The sequence below is a fragment of the Amblyomma maculatum genome, chromosome 5 (genome assembly GCF_055883805.1).
Source record: "Amblyomma maculatum isolate TAMU_Amacu chromosome 5, ASM5588380v1, whole genome shotgun sequence".
In the NCBI taxonomy this organism is placed as follows: domain Eukaryota; kingdom Metazoa; phylum Arthropoda; class Arachnida; order Ixodida; family Ixodidae; genus Amblyomma; species Amblyomma maculatum.
In genome coordinates this window covers 139170156-139189806 of record NC_139348.1, presented here as the reverse complement: position 1 = coordinate 139189806, position 19651 = coordinate 139170156, and the positions used below count along the sequence as shown (strand labels likewise).

General features: G+C 44.4%; 1 protein-coding gene across 1 annotated transcript in view; it reads right to left on the bottom strand.

Annotated features, from left to right (window-relative positions):
- Positions 1-241: 241 nt before the first annotated feature.
- The window catches only part of LOC146189731 (uncharacterized), a 215371-nt gene continuing 195961 nt past the window's right edge, over positions 242-19651 (bottom strand). Inside the window, exons 3-4 of the mRNA XM_084603317.1 lie at positions 11040-11271; positions 242-1814 (exon numbers count right to left, since the gene is read on the bottom strand). Of these exons, the coding sequence (XP_084459443.1) occupies positions 1643-1814; positions 11040-11271 (404 nt within the window). The 3' untranslated portion in view covers positions 242-1642. The remainder of the gene's footprint in view (positions 1815-11039; positions 11272-19651) is intronic.

Sequence of the window (19651 nt, the reverse complement as noted above, 5' to 3'; positions counted from 1 at the left end):
TCAAAAAAAATCAAACGATACTGTGGAAACATTGGAATTTGTGACTGTTCACTCATAATTGGAGAGTAATCATTTATGGCATCCAATTACAGTGTTTTCCTTAATGCTGAATCGACATCTAATGCACCATTAACGACTGCAAAGCAGTCTATGCGAAATGTGAAGGAAGCAGCTCCTGGCGGTAACTACAAAAATCAATATTTTGTCGCTAAAGCGTTCAACTATTTCGGCGCATAACTTTTGTACCGCCTAGCGCCACTCGGTCGAGCCGGATATAAGACGACTCAGAATATTGTGTTGCAATTATCTTATGCACAACACTGAGCTATGCTTTTTTTCTATTATGGAGCCACTCCCATCCCCGCAGTTAGTCTAATCGTCCTGCCGGTACTGTGCAAAAAAATGTTTCATCTCGCTGACAGCAGGAATCAGGCGCTTTATGGGCGTCGATTAGACAAAGTGACTTAACGTAAAACGTTTGCAATCAAAACTCTGCTTTCACACACCTGTGACACTTCAGACTAGCAAATAATTTGGGTGGTCTGTAGGCATTCGCATATTGATTGAGGATTCCTCGCCTTGTTTGTATTGTGGTACCAAAGCATCACGCAAAGCCCCCTTGTTTCGTCTAGTGCTACAGTTAGCCCTTCGGTGACTGCGGATAGTGCTTTCAGTTCTGTTACTGTGTTTAATGCGGCAAAAGTTTCCAGCATCTCAGTCTCGGCGAAGTTACAGAAATACTGCCGAAACCTACGTTTTCTCTACGGACGCGGTTAGGAAGATTTATGCGACCGAGTTAACCTCAAATGCAGTTCATAACGAAAACACTTCTCTTCCCTCGACATGTTCGTGGTAGACTTCGCGCGAGAAACAACTAGTTTTGCAAATGGGCGAGCTGTTGGGAGTGGCGTTGCTTACAATTCGAGGCCCGAAACAGCGCCTTCAGCAGTGCATGCCATTTCATGTACAGAAACAGGCATCTCGGCTTGCGATAGGCACTCAAGGCTGTACTGCCTACGTCTCAGCGGCAGGTTTCAGTAAATTCGACCAGTCGATTCAGAGTGTCAGTTTCGATCTACTCAGTGGGATCACCGATAGCCAAGCCGAAAAGACGTAAGTCTATATGTTTCAGTGGCATTCGAAAACACGATGACAGTCATCAGAATACGGCAAATCTAGATTGCCTAAGTACTGCACATCTGTCGCAAATCTCCTAACTTTGTGCTCCGGAAATGTCACAGGCTGCATAGGAATGTTGTTCTTATTTTTAAATAACATTTGCTATTTATCACCCAGTCTCCACGACATTTTTTAATTCACACGAGCAATCTTACACTTGGCTGCTCCATGAAAGTACAAGCCACCAGAATGCGACTCTCTTTATCGAATCGACCTGTCGAATTTACCGCTCACATTTGAATGTAGGATTCATGTTAACGCGCATCTCCGTTAGTTCCTGCTATCATCGGGGCTGAGGAAGCAGTGGGACAACGGCCTGCGGGTAGGGATGCTTCCTGGTGCCCCCTCTCCAGCTTTTGTCCATCTATATGTCTCAGTAGCGGGTGACGTCATGGCCGCAGCAGCGCCTCCTGGCGCCGTCCCCGCCCCTGGTGGCGACGGGTGCGGCGCCCTGCCGCAACAGTCACAAGAGCCTCTCGAGCTCTTGCGACTTGGGGCCCGGCTCGAGGCCGTCCGAGTCGGACTCGGTCTCTTCCTCCGAGGATTCGTCCTCCTCGTCTTCATCGTCCAGGTCATCGTCATCGAAGTCGTCGTCGCAGGCTCGCCCGCCGCGGTGCTGCCGCTTTGTGGATGCCCTGGAAAGTAGAGCGTGACGTTAAAGACGGGATCAGTATAAACGCTAGATCAACGTCACAAAACATTCAGTAGGAAAAGGGAACCAATTACGACATGTTTCCGTTTTCACAATAACTGTTTATATGGCCCACCAGAAACACCCGCGCACTCTTGAGGAAAGCTTTGTATTTTTTTTCTCTTGGCATCAACAACACTTCTTACTTTCCTTTAAGGCCTCGTTTGTTCCATTCGCAAGAATGTAATAAACGATAATCAAATACAAGTAAAAAAAAACAATTGCTAATTATAGGCAGCGGTAGGCAACTTGTGTAGTACTTCGCTGAACACTAAATACAATCCATCTTTTCTATTTCACTCTACCGAGGAACCGACAGCAAAATAATTGAGCTCATAGTTTGGTATGACAGTCAACTTTTTATTTACGCGACCATAAAATCCCTAACTGTAGATTACTTCCTGTCACGGAGGAATAGTGAGGGGAAGTTACTGCAGACCTGAGTTGTATGCCATTATAGATGTGCACTCCTACTTTCTGAACAGGCAGCGTTGACATTAAGACTAATTTTTTTAAATGTCTGTTGGTGGTAGCGCTGGCAATGCTACGGTTCTGTTTCGTTTGTGTTGTAGGTTTTCGCGTTATTCTCGGTAAAACTCTCGGTTAATAACTGTATGCTGGAAATATGTAATGGTAAGGAAATGATTGTAAACGTATTATTGAAGTATTTACGTAGAACGACAACGGCAGGCTAGTATGGGCTTGTGAAACGAAGTCTGAAATATAAGCCTAATATCAAATCCATGCCCTTCCCATGCGTGCAGCACTCTGCCGCAACCACTCTTTCAGTTTAATGCAGGCTGAAGCAGCAGTCTTGTAGGAAGTGACATCGTCCTCTAACATTCTTTTACACATCTACCCCTTCACGGAAGCATAAACGTGGGAACAAACAACAACTACAAGACATGATTATAAAATTCCGTCCTAAAAGAAGCACCTAATCTGCATTTGATCAAAGTAGAGGAAAGCAGCCAAGTGTGGAAATAAAAAGCATCATGAGTGTTCATCACCTTGTTAAGTTTTGATAATTGAATGTCATTAAACCTTGCACGAATATAAGTCGCAATTAAAGAGCATACAATAGCACCGTTCAGCTGACTACGGTGAACTGAAAGACAGAATGAAAATCCAGTTCTTGACCAAGAAAAAAACATTTTGACACTTCAGGGATCGTGAGGGTTGCTTGTTCACACTAAAACAACATACATCACGGTCAGTGACGCAATGTTCCTTCTGCTATGCGACTACTTGGCCAGCAGTGGCATTCCATCATACCCTGGACTACCGAAGCGAAGGCCTTTAAACACACTAAAAGCTGCGATAGTTGGTAAATATTCGTAACTCCGCGGGTGCTATGAGACGGTCTATAAGATATGAGGACGGAGAAAAGCGGGACATTGCTGTCACGTGTTACATCTTTTCCGCTTTTAACCCCGTCTATGTAGTTGTCCGTTCCCCGGAATACTGGTAATGTAATAAACTCTGTGATACTAAAAATAGATAGAAGGTAAATACAGTACATGATATTGTAAGGGGTGTCCCTTGGTCGGAGACAGAATAATCTTCAGAATAATCTTGGAACACACTGTCGAATTGGACAAAGCAATCATGAGAGAAGAGATTGAGTAGAGGAGCTTTCTTGTTTGAGCCTTGCGAAGACGTCGAAAAAAGAAAAGAGAAGGCATGAACGCGTTCAGCGCCTTCCCCATCTTCTCGTATTATTGCTCTGGGCAAACAATGGGAGTTTCAACTCGCCTAGTTGTCCGTTATTTCGAGGGGAGATAGAAAGGACAGAGCGTCTCAAAAAGTTTGTCTTCCAGCGGCTGGTGAACAACTTAAAGACCTCATCTGGAGATCATTCGGGGATGCCAGCTTCGGACAGACTCGATGAGATTCGAAGATTGAAAGGAAACTTTAAAACTAAAAAAGGTATGCGTTGAGCTGCCGTGGACGGTCAAATAATTGTATTTTCTTCGTTTTGTTTTGTCAGTTTGACTCGACCACAGGCCGCTACCTCTACCCTAAACTTTACAGAAATTACTTTTCTTTCCCTCCGGCAGGACTAAACGAAGTACACTATTGTACAAAAACAATCACCACGTCAGTGAACGTAGAGAAGGCATTAGGTTTAAGGGAAGACTTTTGAAGCGAATACCTTCGCCAAGCTCGATTAAAAGAATTGAGGCCCGTTAAGAGACGCGGGGTGATATTAGCTTCCGGCGGAGCCTAAAAGTTTCGCGTGCATTTTAAAACAACACAGCCGAGGCTAAACTCATTTTGATACTTGGTGTGGATTGTTTGTGAGAGAAGCGGTGGCCGTAGAATTAGGTCAACAGAGACTGCAGAGCTCGCAATTTCGCCTATTTGGGCAGAAAGCTTATACTCCGTCCTTCGTCTGATAGTTTTAGTGACGTATGATTTTATAAAGCCTCTGACAAACTTTTCATGCTGAATACAGATTATGAGTCCGCAAAATCGCAACAGCTGCTTTCACTACGCCAGCAGCAATCTGATCGGGTGGCACGAAAGAAAAGTTTTGAGTATTCGGTCTCCGGATGACGTGTGATAGGCTATCATGAAAGCTTTAATGTACTCCTATCAATTCTAGTCCTATCAACGAACTATTGTAACGTGCTTCTAACACTCAGAACCGAGAAGTGGTGATTTTGTGGCGCTTCTTTTCCAATTTCACGGCCCATTGTATAGAGCAGGTTATTCGCAAAAATAATACAATGTATGCGGAGAGAAATCCATTCCTTAATAGCGAAATGATCCATGCGAAGCAGAAAATCTAAACAGCACAAAACTCATGCTCCTGAAATGACATTGAAATATTAGGCGAAACATGGCAAGCATAATTGGGGAGTCAGGAGGTTGATGTTGGTATGTAACGTTGGAGATGTTTATTCAGCGTTACATTGCAATGTTGCAAGATTGAAGAAGTTACTTCAACGTTGCAACTTTTCTTCAACAAACACTTAAGCTCCGCTTTTAAGACTATGACGCGAAAGCGTAGGCCACCACCCCACATATCAACCCCAGTTTAACTAGACCTCACGAACGTGAATGTGTGGCCTAGGTGTCATGCACGCGATTATTAGCTGCAACACGGACACCGACGCTGATGTCCAATTGTAAATGATCTTTAATGTCATCGCGTTTTATATTGCATAAATTATGGCGGCTCAAAATTTCAGCGCACATGCAGGGTTGTTCTAGTGTTGAAACTAATATTACAGAAAACAAATGAGCAATTTTATACATCCTTCTCGTCTGTTTTTAAGAAATAGAATAATACAGTGTCAAACCCTATGCTCATCTCCTGATTTTGTACATCTGGATAACCAAAGAAAATGTTATGAGCCCTTTGCTTAATAGTAACACGCAATGTGTTGAGTGGGTGTCTACGGTCCATACGAAAATGTTTTACATGTCTGTTCCCAAATCGTTCCTTGCCTACTCTTCGACGACCACTTTTAGTGGCATATCTTCGTATCCCCAACAAAGCATGGCTTGTGAAAAGACCTGCGCACAATTGCGCACATAGTTCAATTGGTACATGACATTCCAGAAACCACAAATTCCCGCGAACAGGCAGAGCTTACATGATTTTATTTCCCCGAAGCTTCTAATCGTGTTTTCCATTCTTAACATTTCCTGAAAATAAATAGTGCGTTTAAAAGCCTCAATGTCAAGAAGTATTTTACTTCGTACCTACTTTTTCGTTAATGGCATCTTTAAATAGAGACGCACATGTTCAGCTTAAAAGCGGCGCTATCGAGAGTACATCAAGAATTTGTACCGGGGGCTCTTTTATTTCTTATTGTTGATAATTTACTGCCAAGGGCCGTTCTTGCTCTAATAAGGTTATTCAGTGATGAATGTGTTGTTTTTAACAAGGCAGAATTTGTTAGCGAGGGCATGATGTTGAAGCACAGCCTAGAAAAAAAACATAATTCAGCGCTTTGATATCTTGTAAAGAGCAAACAGCCAATAAAATAAATATGCTTGTCTGCGGCTGGAAAGAAGAGTACCTTCCAAGTTTCTTCTCCAACGCATGGCAACGAGCTTGGATGGGCAATCAAAATATTTGGATGGATAGAGGAGCAAGACAATTTGGTCTTATTACTTACGAACAACTTGAGATGCAGTAAGCCCGTAGATATGAAGTGTATAATATTGGTAATAAAATGCTTTGAAGTACAAGCAGCAGTTAAAAAGCATAACCACTGATATTAAAAATTTGGCATATAAATCAATTATTAAACTTTTATTGCATACGCGAAAATTGTTTGTAATCCCTACAAGGGAGAAACTGTCAGTGATTTTTCTCCCAATTCACATTTAAAGAATATTGTCTTCCAAATGCCCTTTAAGACTATGGAATTTATTCAAACCTTCCTATTAGGAAATTTAGCACCGAACAGGACAAGTCGAAATTGCGTTTTTTTTTATTGTGGATGATAAAATAAAAGTTGATTGAGTAACTATTTGCTGCGTCTTTTTTAATGAATCTTCTATACATTAAGACAAGAAAGAAAGAGAGAAATAAAGAAAAAAGAAAGAAAAGGAAGGAAGGAAGGAAGGAAGGAAGGAAGGAAGGAAGGAAGGAAGGAAGGAAGGAAGGAAGGAAGGAAGGAAGGAAGGAAGGAAGGAAGGAAGGAAGGAAGGAAGGAAGGAAGGAAGGAAGGAAGGAAGGAAGGAAGGAAGGAAGGAAGGAAGGAAGGAAGGAAGGAAGGAAGGAAGGAAGGAAGGAAGGAAGGAAGGAAGGAAGGAAGGAAGGAAGGAAGGAAGGAAGGAAGGAAGGAAGGAAGGAAGGAAGGAAGGAAGGAAGGAAGGAAGGAAGGAAGGAAGGAAGGAAGGAAGGAAGGAAGGAAGGAAGGAAGGAAGGAAGGAAGGAAGGAAGGAAGGAAGGAAGGAAGGAAGGAAGGAAGGAAGGAAGGAAGGAAGGAAGGAAGGAAGGAAGGAAGGAAGGAAGGAAGGAAGGAAGGAAGGAAGGAAGGAAGGAAGGAAGGAAGGAAGGAAGGAAGGAAGGAAGGAAGGAAGGAAGGAAGGAAGGAAGGAAGGAAGGAAGGAAGGAAGGAAGGAAGGAAGGAAGGAAGGAAGGAAGGAAGGAAGGAAGGAAGGAAGGAAGGAAGGAGGTGACAGATTTTTATCAAAGCTCTCTGAGCCTATTCACCTCTATACTGAGGGTCAAATTTTAAACGGCTTCTTATATAAGTGAGGATGCCTTAAAATCGGCTCGCCCTCTATTGGTTAAAGTTTAAAATGACTAAAATATGGAACACTTATTCCCTTTTTTTAATTAACCAAAGGAGGGCGCGCCGCTCTTAGGCATCCTCACTAAGGTAAGGAGACTTTAATATTCGGCCGTAACTCTTCAAGGCTGATCTGGTCATCCGATATGACTTATCCTCCTTCCAATGTCAAAAGGCATTCTGTGTACGCTAAAAAATAGATTGGTGATAAGCATTGCAGGTAAACCTAGTTCTACAATCGTTGTGTTGCTCGGACAAAAACCCGTAAGAAACCCACGAAGGCCAACCCGAAATAAAACGACTTCATAACCCTGTAAAGCGTGCACCGCCTCAATAAGCTTCTTATTGAGAAGAAGCAACACTTCTGAGCACTGGAGGTGCCAGCTTTATAAAACAGTTGTGTTTCCTCTAATTCTTGCCACGGGTCAGACCGCTTAGAAGAGGCAGAACCAAGAGTCGAAAAGATATATAGAAGTGTAGAGAAACGACAAACTGAAAATTGCTGCAGCGAGAGGTTCCTGTGTGTGACAAGTTAACAAAGCCGCGATATAACACGTTTGACACATCACGACAAAGTTGCGATCAAAGGCTACAAAAATCACACTTCTCCGGGAGCGCACAGAACAGCGATTTGGATTCAGGTGCGGAAACGATTCATCACTTTGAGCGATGAAAACGAGAAATGTGAAAGTCAGTTCACGTTTCATTTTGTGTGTAAAAAAGTTGGAACAAAACAAAGCGCAACAGTAAGCATTTTTAACGCAAGCTCAATATTTCGCGAAACCCATTAAAAGTAGCAATATATAAATATATCTCGGGAACTGAATTTTCCAAATCAGAACTGTCGGTCTATATAGTTCTCTTTTTTCGGCGCCCATATTGGCTGGAGCTAATCAATGAACGCAGAAAAAACACAGTAATGATTGCCGTTCACAATAAAAGATATTTTGTGTACTAATTGGAATGTCTGTAAAAATTCAAATCCTCAGCCAAGGCCTAATGCCGAGTTCGTTAAATACAGTTTTACTCTTAAGAGCCGTCAAAAGCACTGGCATCTTTCCGCGCGCGTCACGTTGAGGAGATAAGCTCGGTAAAAACGCGCGGGAAAAACGAACAGAAGCTCGTGTAGTGGGGCAGAAAGCCAACTTTTAGAGCGACTATGTTGCTGCGCTTACTGAACGACTAAGGCCTGAGTAAGTTTGTTTAGCAACAATGTCATGTTTTTGGGAAGAGTATCAACCACATGAGGTTGCCGCAATATCTAGTTCACTACTAGTTGTATATAAAACAATGCGCGCGCCTATATAAAAACTTCTTCCTCCTCCTTTTTTTTTTTTGCGGAATTTAGGTAGACAGTATGCTCATAGTATTCTAGAGTAAAGTTTTTTCCAATCCTTAGCGCTTCGGGGGAAGCATAAAAATCAGGTCGCTTACATTCTACATTGAAAGAGCAAAGTGTGGGGGACCTTCAAAACATATTGGCCCTCATTTTTTTACGGAATACTTTAAATCAAAAATTATTAAACTCACAATTATTACATTCGCTTGTCAGTAGAACTAATATTACTTTTATGGTGATGTCGACCAAACTGTATGCCTTTGTTTCATCAGCACACAGGGACAAATCAGATGGTTCCAAGTCAGGATCGTAAAGAGGATAAGGAAATGCAGTGTTTTCAAATTTGACAGTCACTTCATTTTTTTTTTTCAGATTAACTGTTATTGTGGCTCATGTTTGACAATGCAGGCACGTCTTTTTTTATCGGGGGTTCAAAGCCACACATTTTAACCGAGGTCACCTTTAAAAGTAACAGGAAGACAGCAGATGAGCGGATGTAATATTGGTTAGGTTGATATCAGAAATTTCGTATGAATTCCGCTAGAGAGAGAAAGAAAATTACAGAAATAACGCTTTGTACATTCCTTGTTTGTTCACTAAAATAGCTCACGGCCGTATCAAAACTAAGCTTCCTGACGAAAACGTATTGAATTACAGGTGCGCTATAAATGAAATTCAATCGTGATGTAGATATTTATTTGTTTACGTTCTGATGCGTCGCCAGCTGCGATTTCAACCTCTAATTAAAAACAACCCTATGACAGCAACAATAGAGGAGAACTTGCTCGAATATTACTTTGAGCCACAGTCTCTAACGTGTAAAAAAAAAAGTGTAATTCTGTGCCGAACACTGACTCAGACCTGGGAGGCTAAATAATGCTTTATTTCTTTCTTTGCTCAGAACAGAATACATGCGGGAGAAAGTGTGCTTTATCACGTGCAGAAATCTCGACACTGTACATTATATGATCTCAGCTTCTTCGATCTCGAACGATCAAGTCTAAATAACCACAAGAATTTGTGCACTACAAGAACAAAAATGTGCCCTGAGTGACCAGGTATCTCCTCTGATAATTACTAAAGCTCGCTGCGGCACTGACCCAGCTCGCAACTATCGATTTTGCGAAAGCCTCTATACTAATAGTGCCTACTTCCTCTCCGGACGCCTAGCTAAAACGGAAGAAATATAAAACGTTGCTGTCGCAACATCTGCGATCGTCTCTGGAACACCGGTCTGTTGAGTTGAGAAAGAGACACCCTGGTTGTAAATGCGTTTGGTCTGATACTGCCCATGTGTACACAATACGGCTTATCACTGCTATTTTTGCTGTTGTCATGAGCTCTGTGTCTATGATATATTGCTATAATTATCACCGTCAATATTCGCCACAGGAGCAAGACAGCTGCCTACTGCAAGAAAAAGCCTATAGTTGCTTCCAAATGTTCCGGCTTCATGTCAACTTAATCTACTCCTCACTGCCCAATGCCCCATTCACCATATCTAATCTCTCACGCTAGCTCTCTTTCTCAAATCTCTTCGCTTCCACGAGCGCTTCGTTAGCGTCACAGAATATAACGCGTAATGCAGTCAACGAATATTTTACGCGGTATACCGCTGACTAGTTTAGTTTCTATTCCTAGCCCAATGTGGTGCGGGCTTTTCCATTGTGCCAGAAAGAACAGAGGGAAAGCGCAGAACGAAAGTAAAAAGAGCAGTAACTACGAGTCAGCGCAGCCTCCCTAACTACTATAGCTCGTGCTCGTCTGATGTCCGTTGGGAATCTTCCGCTACCACGCGGAGTCCTTGAGCATGTAACAGTCAGATGGCGAAGAAAAGCAATTGAAGAATGAAAGGTATATATGAAGAGGAGAAAAGCTGAATCTCATTGGAGAACTGTGGCGGCGGTCGCTCGCTTTCATCCAACCACGGCTTGTCATCAATCACGTCACCAGCGCTTACCACTGTCTCTACTCCTGACTACCGTAAAACCACGCATGCCCTAGTCAGAACGGACCAGGCTAGAAAATCTCCGCTCGTGCACGAAAATGCAAACATATAAAAATGTCATATAGTTCGCGTTTCCAGTTTGTTTTTCGAGGCAGGAAGTGCGCAGTCACTCGGATGCTTTGCATGCATAACTGGATTGCTTGGTCCAGGGGGATGATGACATATGAGGCTCCTGGATTGCAATGCATGTTGCTTCTTCCCTCTCCACCCCGTTAACTAGTCTGCTTCAGTTATGGTCCCTCCTTTTTTTTGTATCTTTTTTTACTGTCTCAGCACTTTCCTGCCATCATCTTCTTTCGAGAGCGGTAACTGGCTCTTACACAGGTTCCGATCTTTTCCATGACCTCGGCTACCATTATTTCATTTGAGGTATCAAGCACAACGCAGAGGCGAAGTAAAGGGCTCGCCTGCACCTAGAAGGCACTTTAGCCAGGCAAACACGGCTTATATTACTGAAAAACCTAGGCAACAGTGCATTCTCGTACGCTCTAACTAGAACAGGCACAGAACCTGGGACAGTGATGACAGCTAGCGCCATCTGGTCAGCGCGGTTGGCGTCCTCACCTGGGGCGCTGCAGGTGGCGCTCCTCGTCGTCGGACCAGTGGTCGAGCGACTCGCGGTGCTGCTCGAGCGCCAGCAGGGACGGGAACAGGGCGTCGCACACGGGGCAGCCGAAGTGGCGCTTGCGCTGTTGGTGCCGCGACAGGCGGCGTCCAGACACAAACGACCGGTCGCACACGTTGCACGTCAGGCTCTCCTCGTCCTCCTCCTCGTACTCGTCCTCGTCGTCGTACTCTGCGACGGAAAGGGAAAGAGACAAGGGTCAGAGTCCGTAATAAGCCTATTCACATGCACTTATTAGCTGCCTTTAAAGAGGCAGTAGATGCAATTTAATTATCATGTATTTTCCTTTTACCGTCTTTCCAGTGCAGTTTTGCACCTCTCCGTACCAATGATAGATGTGTCGTAATAGGCCACGTCACTTTGTCGCCAAGTGAAGAGAAAGCAATTTATTGTTAATATTGGAATCTGAACAAGCAGCCTGGCTGTGCGGTGCTAAGTTGTAATCGGCTTAGAAAGGGCGTTAAATTCTAGGGTTGGTCTGGCTCTTGGTTCTGTGTTGTGGCCAACAGTCTATGATGTGCAGCGACATTTGCAGCCTACTCTACAAGCTGCCGATGTGTGGCCAGGTCGGAACTGGAAACCGCGATCTCCCAAAACTTAAGTTCCGCGAGGCTAAAGCAAGATGGTAGTTGGAATTATCGGCAGCAGAGGTATAAAATATGGTCGAAGTTGGCTCGCGGAGCCTGACAAAGAAGCAGGAGAAGAGTAATTATTTATGAAAAAAATTTCCTAGACCGCTGTAGCATCTTCACTGGAGGAACGCGAAATACTGCACGTGGTACATCGCGCGCCCATTGGCCTGGGCTCGTGTCAAACAGTGTAAATTTCCTTCTCTTGGCGCACGTTCATTGTAGTTCTCCTGCAAGTGTGGGATTGGCAGTACAGTGTCGGTCTTGTCGCTTTTCCATTGTGCACAATTATTCCCAGAATGGCAGGTAATCTATCAGGTAGTCACTCAATTAGTCACAAACAGGAACTCGAAAACAAAGTAACCTTCATTGGAAAGGGTAATAAACACTACAAAATGACCGACTGAATTAGATGATGCGACTTTGAATTGGAAGACGTAATAGGAGCGCCTTCTGCTCCGTCATCCTGGCTCCAATGCAACAATTTCGTGAGAAAGCAATCGTAATGATAAAGCGGCCGAAATTTCTTCGAGGCAACAGAAAAGTTTTGGAGTTCGGCTAATAAGCCCGCTTATGTTAGGCAAGCAGGATCGAATTCGCGTAAACAACTGTGGCAGCATTCAAAAACACGAGGCGGCGGGAAGGAGAGTGATGCTTGTCGGGAAAAAGTTTCAGATAAGCAGGATATGTCCTTCCTCTCCTGTGACGTGGAAACCATGAGTGCACAAGAAAACTTCGGCAGCGAGTACACAGTTGTGCCAATCTAGGTACTTTCACTCCCTTCACACGCCGAAATAAACTGTAGAACAACAAAATAGTCACTGTGAGGGCGTCCCCTCTGCAACTCTCCCTTTCTATCCAACAACTTGGAGGGGAAGAGGATGGATGACGTTACCGTCTTAAAATTGCATTGCTTCCTGCACTCCCTTGCAACGCGGAAACGTTACGCGCTCAATAGCAAGCAAAAATGCAGCAACGAGAGTACCTCTCTCCCCCTCTAGCGGCTCTCGCAAGTTTCCCTTTTTACCCGCTCTATTAGCCAGCTTCCCCATTTCCCCATCTTGACATAGGGAGGTTTAGGGACGCCACCTCGAGCGAATGGTGCGACCGCGCAAACAAAGTGAGTGCGGCGGCTGCCGTCCGTTGCTGCCGCACAGGGAAGCAGACCAGGCCTTTCTCTGCGAAGCACAAAAATACAGTCCAACTTTTGTTGACACTGGTTCACTCGTAGCGTCAGGGCCAATCAAAGGTGTGTCTGTGTGACTTGTTCGCGTGCGTGCCTTTGTTCGTGTGAGTCTAGTGCTGCAGAGAATGGCCTTTACCGTCTTACTCTTTGTTCTCACGACAGTTCGCTCTGGTGGAGGCCCACTTGCGGCTGCAAGGGCATCTTTCGTGCTGTCAGCGACACAAAGGCGCAGTTCTGTTGAATTTATTTTACGTTTAAATAAATTAGTTGAATATATGGAAATTACGCAGTAGGCGAATCCTTCGTCTGAGCTAAAACCTGAGTACGTGGGAGCGTTTCGCCCTCACTGATATAACTGCTGCATCCACCAGGATCTTGCCTACATATTCGTGATTACAACCGGAGGGACTTTATGCTACCCTTGTATACACAATGCCTTTCCCGAAATCGCTTCATCCAGAACCCAGCTCTGTGTTTATTTGCACATTGCAAATCTGCGGGGACTTCAATGCTTTCCCTTAAGAGTAAATGCGATACCACCTTTAACACCATCTGTGCATTTCGCGAATTTCTTTTAATGACACAGGTTTTCATTAGCATACAGACTTAAGCCTAGCATGCGCTCGGTGCACCTTTTACTGTTGACGCGCCACTTCTACTGCGGCAGCGCAGTACGACGGCGGGTTCCCCTGTGGGCGCCGCATGCTGGTTATACTGCTTGCGTGACATATTTGTACTGGCGCTGACCTTCGCGTTGCAACAATCAATAGTTTAGTTTGGTTTGGTTTGGTTTGGTTTATGAGGGTTAACGCCCCAAAGCGACTCAGCTATGAGAGACGCTGTAGTGGAGGGCTCCAGAAATATCGACTGCCTGGGGCTCTTTACCGTGCACTGACATCGCACAGCACACGGGAGTCTTGCTTTTCGCCTCCATCAAAAGGCGGTTGCCGCGAAAGAGATCGAACTTCCGTCCTTATAATCAGCAGCTAAGCGCCTTAACCATTGAATCACAGCACGGGGAACACTAACGGAGAGAAAAAAAATAAATAAAAGGAAATGAACGGTAAACAAGAACAGCGGTAACGAAGGACAGAGCGCAAGAAGAAAGCACAAATAGAACTAAAGGTACGAAGCATGCCACGGGCCTCTTGCCTCTGCCTGGCGTTCTTTGTTTTGAAACTGACCCTAAACTCCCTCAGCGGTGCTGAAACCAGCCCGGGATTATATGCACTTCGTGGGTCGATACCGAAATAAGCGAGTTAAGGCAAAGTGAGAGAAAGATAAGGAATTATTTATGAGTTATGAACTCCTGCTAAACAAAAGGACAGAGTAGTCGCCGCGAAAGTTAAGTAAAGCTGGCTCGACAAAACGAAAGGCTGTTCGAGAATGCACACACACGCATACAAACACGCATGCGCCGAACTCGCACAAAAGCAAGCGAATCGGCTTTTGTCGTTCGTCGATAGACGGCTCGTTTCTCATTCTTGAGGTATAGGGAGTCTCGATGCCCTCGTCTCCGCTTTATCGGCGCTGGCTATTGAGGCACCGTATACCTTGCGAGCCTTTCTACAAACACACGGAACAGTTCCCTTGTCGTCTCATAGAGGACGCCACCAGCTGAACCGATTTGTTCCGTGCTTTGCTATAATTACGTGCAAGATAATAGCGCTACGTCTTTTAGAGAACGAGGTGGAGGCTCAATAGATAGGTGAGCCGCCGCCTTCTTGACTATAAAAGCTTAACAATGTTAACACACAATTCGTGGAATACAAGAGAAGCAAAACAAATAACAAAGCGCTTCAGCTGTGCATTGTTTTCTTTTTTTTTTCACCCAAGGACGTCACTAAGCAAATAACTTGATCGCAGTAATTAATAATTAGTTACAGCAAAGAGATCGGCACGGGCCTGTAAGGTAGAAATTTTATTTCGGTCTTTTGATGAAAGCCGCTATATTTTTCGATTTTATGGTAAAAGCTTGAGCAAAACGCTTGCTGGGTTATAGTTGTACAGATAAATGTTTACGTGTTCTTTATATAAGATAGGCAGGAATATTCGTGAAGAAAGAAGAAAGTAAAAAAGTGTATTTCTGCTTCCAAGGCGCCTAGAGAGTGACAATGATTTCACCTTAAATAACTGGGTTTTCCACGACGTTTTCCGTGCCTGGCACGAAGTAAAGATAGAAGAGATCACCGCCACGTGTCGGACGAAAAAATACCTGGATTCGCAAACATCATTCTCTGCCAAGATTTCTCTGTCAGCACTTTCTGCTGCAGGCACGTGGGAGTGATACGCCATGCAACTGGCCCTGCCTGCATTGCATTTACTTGCGTCCGTGACAGGCATACGTTGTGCCAGTGACGCGAATATGTCGATCTATGTACTACCTGGTCGATCGGTTAATCAACGATTGATACGATGTTTGATGGATTACCATTCTGGCAAATAATTCACTCACGCACTCACTCACTTACTCACTCACTCACTCACTCGCTCAATCACCCACTCACTCACTCACTCGCTCAATCACCCACTCACTCACTCACTCACTCACTCAGGAAGCGCCATCCATGTCATCGACTGATTGCCGTAACGCGATGGTTAATGTTTTTTGCCTGTTCCAATGATTACACACAGTTGGCAGGGCCTTGACAGCGCTGATCATGAACTGACCACATTAACCGCAACGTCATAGACTAGGGGGTCTTATCCGAGTCAAATATAGCACTTCATGTTTAAGTGGTATTGGACCATAGCCCCATAGCAGGCTGCATTACCTGCATTACCGAATATGAGTGCTGGATTGTATCACTGCGAAAGGCAGTAAGTATCCCTGATATGCTTATCGCCCCTACTCCTACTTTCATTTCCTCATTGGGGGAGAAGGGTGGGGGGGGGGGGTCCTAACTAATGTACGATGTACAAAAATCTTCCATACTGACAGCGTGACGAGGCCACCAGCCCACGTACTGGTAACGTCCTTTAACAGGCTGCAAATATGTCAAACATATGCATGCGGCATACAGAATCTGACAATACAAATTTCTGGGTGGCTTGGCTCTTGTATTTTATGGCTGAAGGCATATGTAAAGACACGGTAGTACGGTTTTTCTGTGACACAAGAATCATATGCTGTTACTTAAAAGAATGTGCAATGCAGTAGTATAATTGCGCAGCAATTCGGATTGGGTGCCATGGTAACTGGAACGCGTCACAATTGGATGTTGCGCTTGCACAGAGCTTCCGGCGCGCCTCAGATTTTCTCGTGTGTAGAGCTCTATACTTTGGTTTGATCTGGCACATAGGATCTAAATTTCTCAGATACGTCGGGAATGATAGACGCCGTAGTGGAGGGCGTCGGAAATTTCGATCACCTCTGGTTCTTTAACGTGCAGTGGCACCACACAGTGCACAGGCTCTATGCGTCCCGCTTTCGTCGAAATGGGGCCGCCATGACCAAGATCAAACCCACTTCCTCGGGATCATAAATCAAGTTCCCAAACCACCCAGCCACTGCGTGTTGGAAAAATAGCTTTCCTTTGTTTAAAAAAAATGGATATGGCATCGCCTTTTCCGTGGCTCGGGTTTTATAAAATAAAAGTGTTGGTTGGAGAAATTTCAAGTTTTATTAAGTTTTATTTATGTAAATCTCTATCAGTATTGACAGCTACACATGTGCTAAGAAAAAAAAGCTAAATTTTCAATTTCAGGTTAATAGCTGTCTAATTAGAGTTGCTGTAATCAAGTTCCTCAACCACCCACCCACCGCATTTCGGAAGAATAGCTTTCCTTTGTCTAAAACAAAAATTGGTATGACATCGTCTTGTCTGTGGCTACGAGCAAACCAATGGCAAGACTAACAGCTGTACATGTGCTAAGAAAAAGAAAAGTTATATTTTCAATTTCAGGTTGATAGCTGTCTAATTAGAGTTGCTCTAATCAAGTTCCTAGACCACCCTGTCACTGCGCTCTGGAAGTATACTTTTTCTTTGTTTAAAACAAAAATTGGTATGACATCGTCTTGTCCGTGGCTCCGAGCAAACCAATGGCAAGACTGACAGCTGTACATGTGCTAAGGATGTGGACGCTTTCTCTGCCCGAGGGATTCGCACGACAAACACACAGTGGGCCGTATGACAAACATCTTTAATCTCACAGGGATCGTCGAAGTCGGTGCTAGGTCGTCGTCCGGGTGGCTGCGGGTCGTTTCCGTGGAGAGCGCCAGGGGCGAAGCAGGAACGAGGAGGCAGGGACCAAGGACCAAGAGGAGCGACGGCGGCGCGAGGCTTCCTTTTATAGCCCCCTCGCGCGGGACCGGTTATCCCCGAACAAGCGGGGAGAGGGAAACAGGCACCGCGCAGGGGGCATTGGGATAGTGGCGCGGCCTTCAAATGCGCGGCGCGCACGGGCCTTACGGATACGTGGTGCAGGGCCCCACAAGGAAAAGAAAAGTTAAATTTTCAATTTCAGGTTGATAGGTGTCTAATTAGAGTCGCTCTAATCAAGTTCCTAAACCACCCAGCCACCGCGTTTTAGAAGTATAATTTTCCTTTGTTTAAAACAAAAATTGGTATGACGTCTTGCCCGTGGCTCCGAGCAAACCAATGGCGGGACTGACAGCTACACATCTGCTAAGAAAAAAAAAGGTTTATAGCTGTATAATTAGAGTCACTGCTATCGTCGCTGACGACCGTTACTGATAATATGTCCTCTCCTTTTTGAACTGCATGTTTTCAGGAATTTCGAGCAGTGTTCGCTGAAATAGCGGGTATACAGCTGGCAAGGGCGCTATCGGGAATTGGAGATAGAAGAGACACACTCTGCTCCACTCTCATCTATTGTTCAACACACAACCACATCCAACTGTGCAATCTTCTAAATCCTGTCTTCTATTCGGAGCTCTTCGAAATGTTTACTGCTCAAGGTTACGCACTCAATCTCCGTGCCATCCTCTTTCTAACCTTTGTAAGGATTCGCCATTCGGCACGTGTGACAGTTCTGACAATGGAATCGAATTTTACGGAGGAATTCCAGGGCTGAAATTAAAGGTTAAAAAAGGGGATACTGTACCAAGGAACAGCAAAATGTCCTCATTGTGTCGCGCAGATTCCGGGTTCTCTTCGACAGGTGTCCTTTTACTGGGCGTACCTCAATTTGAGCCCGCTCGGAGCGTATCGGATTGTCAGAGACGACCGACCACCGCAAATGCAGCCCACTTACCCGCAATGGCCTCAAAAAAACAAAGAAAGGAATACCGGATTTTACGGAATGCAGCTCACAGACCATAGCAGGTCTCCCAGCTGAAGGTAACTAATATTTTAATATAGAGCTTTCTAGTACGATGGGACCATCTGAGACATGTTCGCGTTCTCTAGATCCACGTTTTACAGCGTCTACAGCGTTTTAAAACCGTTTTTCCAAGTTTAATATTAGTAAAGTATAATTAACTAGTATATTCTCATGACATCTAGATTCTGGATCGGAACAAAAAACTAGAATAGCATGACAAACTTATCATCCCTCGAATAGGCATATCGGATTATCACTACGACGCATGAAAGCTGAGAACGCATAAATTTTCTTTTCAGACTCTCAAAGTATCAATTGCAGTAGCTATTACGATGTTGAACAAACGAATTCACAATAATCAGGATAAAACATTGGCAGGATAGATAACGCACACACCATAATAGGATGGTCACATACCGTGGTGTCATAGTTAAATGAACCGACGATAGTAAATCCCCTTAAGGTTCTTCAAGGATTTTTACTATCATATTTATTTTTTCAAATTGTAATATAAATGCCTGTACACTATGCCCTTCGCTTTGTATATGGAGAGTGCCATTAAAAACATGTCTCTCTACCAATGTGTGATCCTTACAGGCAATTCACTGGGTGCGGATTGTATCCCGGAAACCGCGGTAGCTAAGGGATACGGCCCAACGACGTGTCAAGTCCGGTTAAGCGTGGAAAACGTACTCCCTCGAACACCCCCGCATAAAATACCCTTCCAAGCTTCCTTTCAATTTTCCAGCGCAGCGTCGCCGGATGCGACTATGAAGAGAAAAACAAAATGACAAAAGCTCAGAGAAACAAGCGCGAACACAAGCAGAATAAGTGACAGAATGGTCCCCAACAGTCATTGCATTCTTCAATCCACTTCCCGCTAGTCGGCGAAGAAGAATGTGCCTGTGTTACCACAAAGATGTCTTCGCCTTTGCTTCTTTTCCGTTAAAATATATTTTTCAGCTCTTTGCTCAGTGAATTACGACCACTTTTCACGCTGGTCGCAAAAGCGGGCGATACAACGCAATCGGAGCAAGTAATATAAACAAAAATACAAATCACGTTGAGGGAACGAAAACAAAAGAGTGGCAAAAGGATGTAGTGGTAGGGAATCTGGCTGGAACAGGCGTCGTGGGTTTCGCCACGACAGGGGCTTGGACGGACGTAACCTAGGCGTCTCTGTAGCTCGCGAAAGAGGTTCGCAGTTGAACTCGGGAGCGGAGAATAAGTAAGGAGAGAGATTGAGGGGCGGTGCTGTCCCCGCGGGAGCGAGATTTATGCGGGGGTTATGCACTTAGCACCCCCTGCGCAAAGCAGCCGTTGCAGTAGCGAGACAGAATCCGTGTAGGGAGTAAAAAAGAAGCAGGAAAGAAGGAAAAAATGAAGTGGGATGAACGGGATCGTTAATATATATATATATGTATATATATATATATATATATATATATAT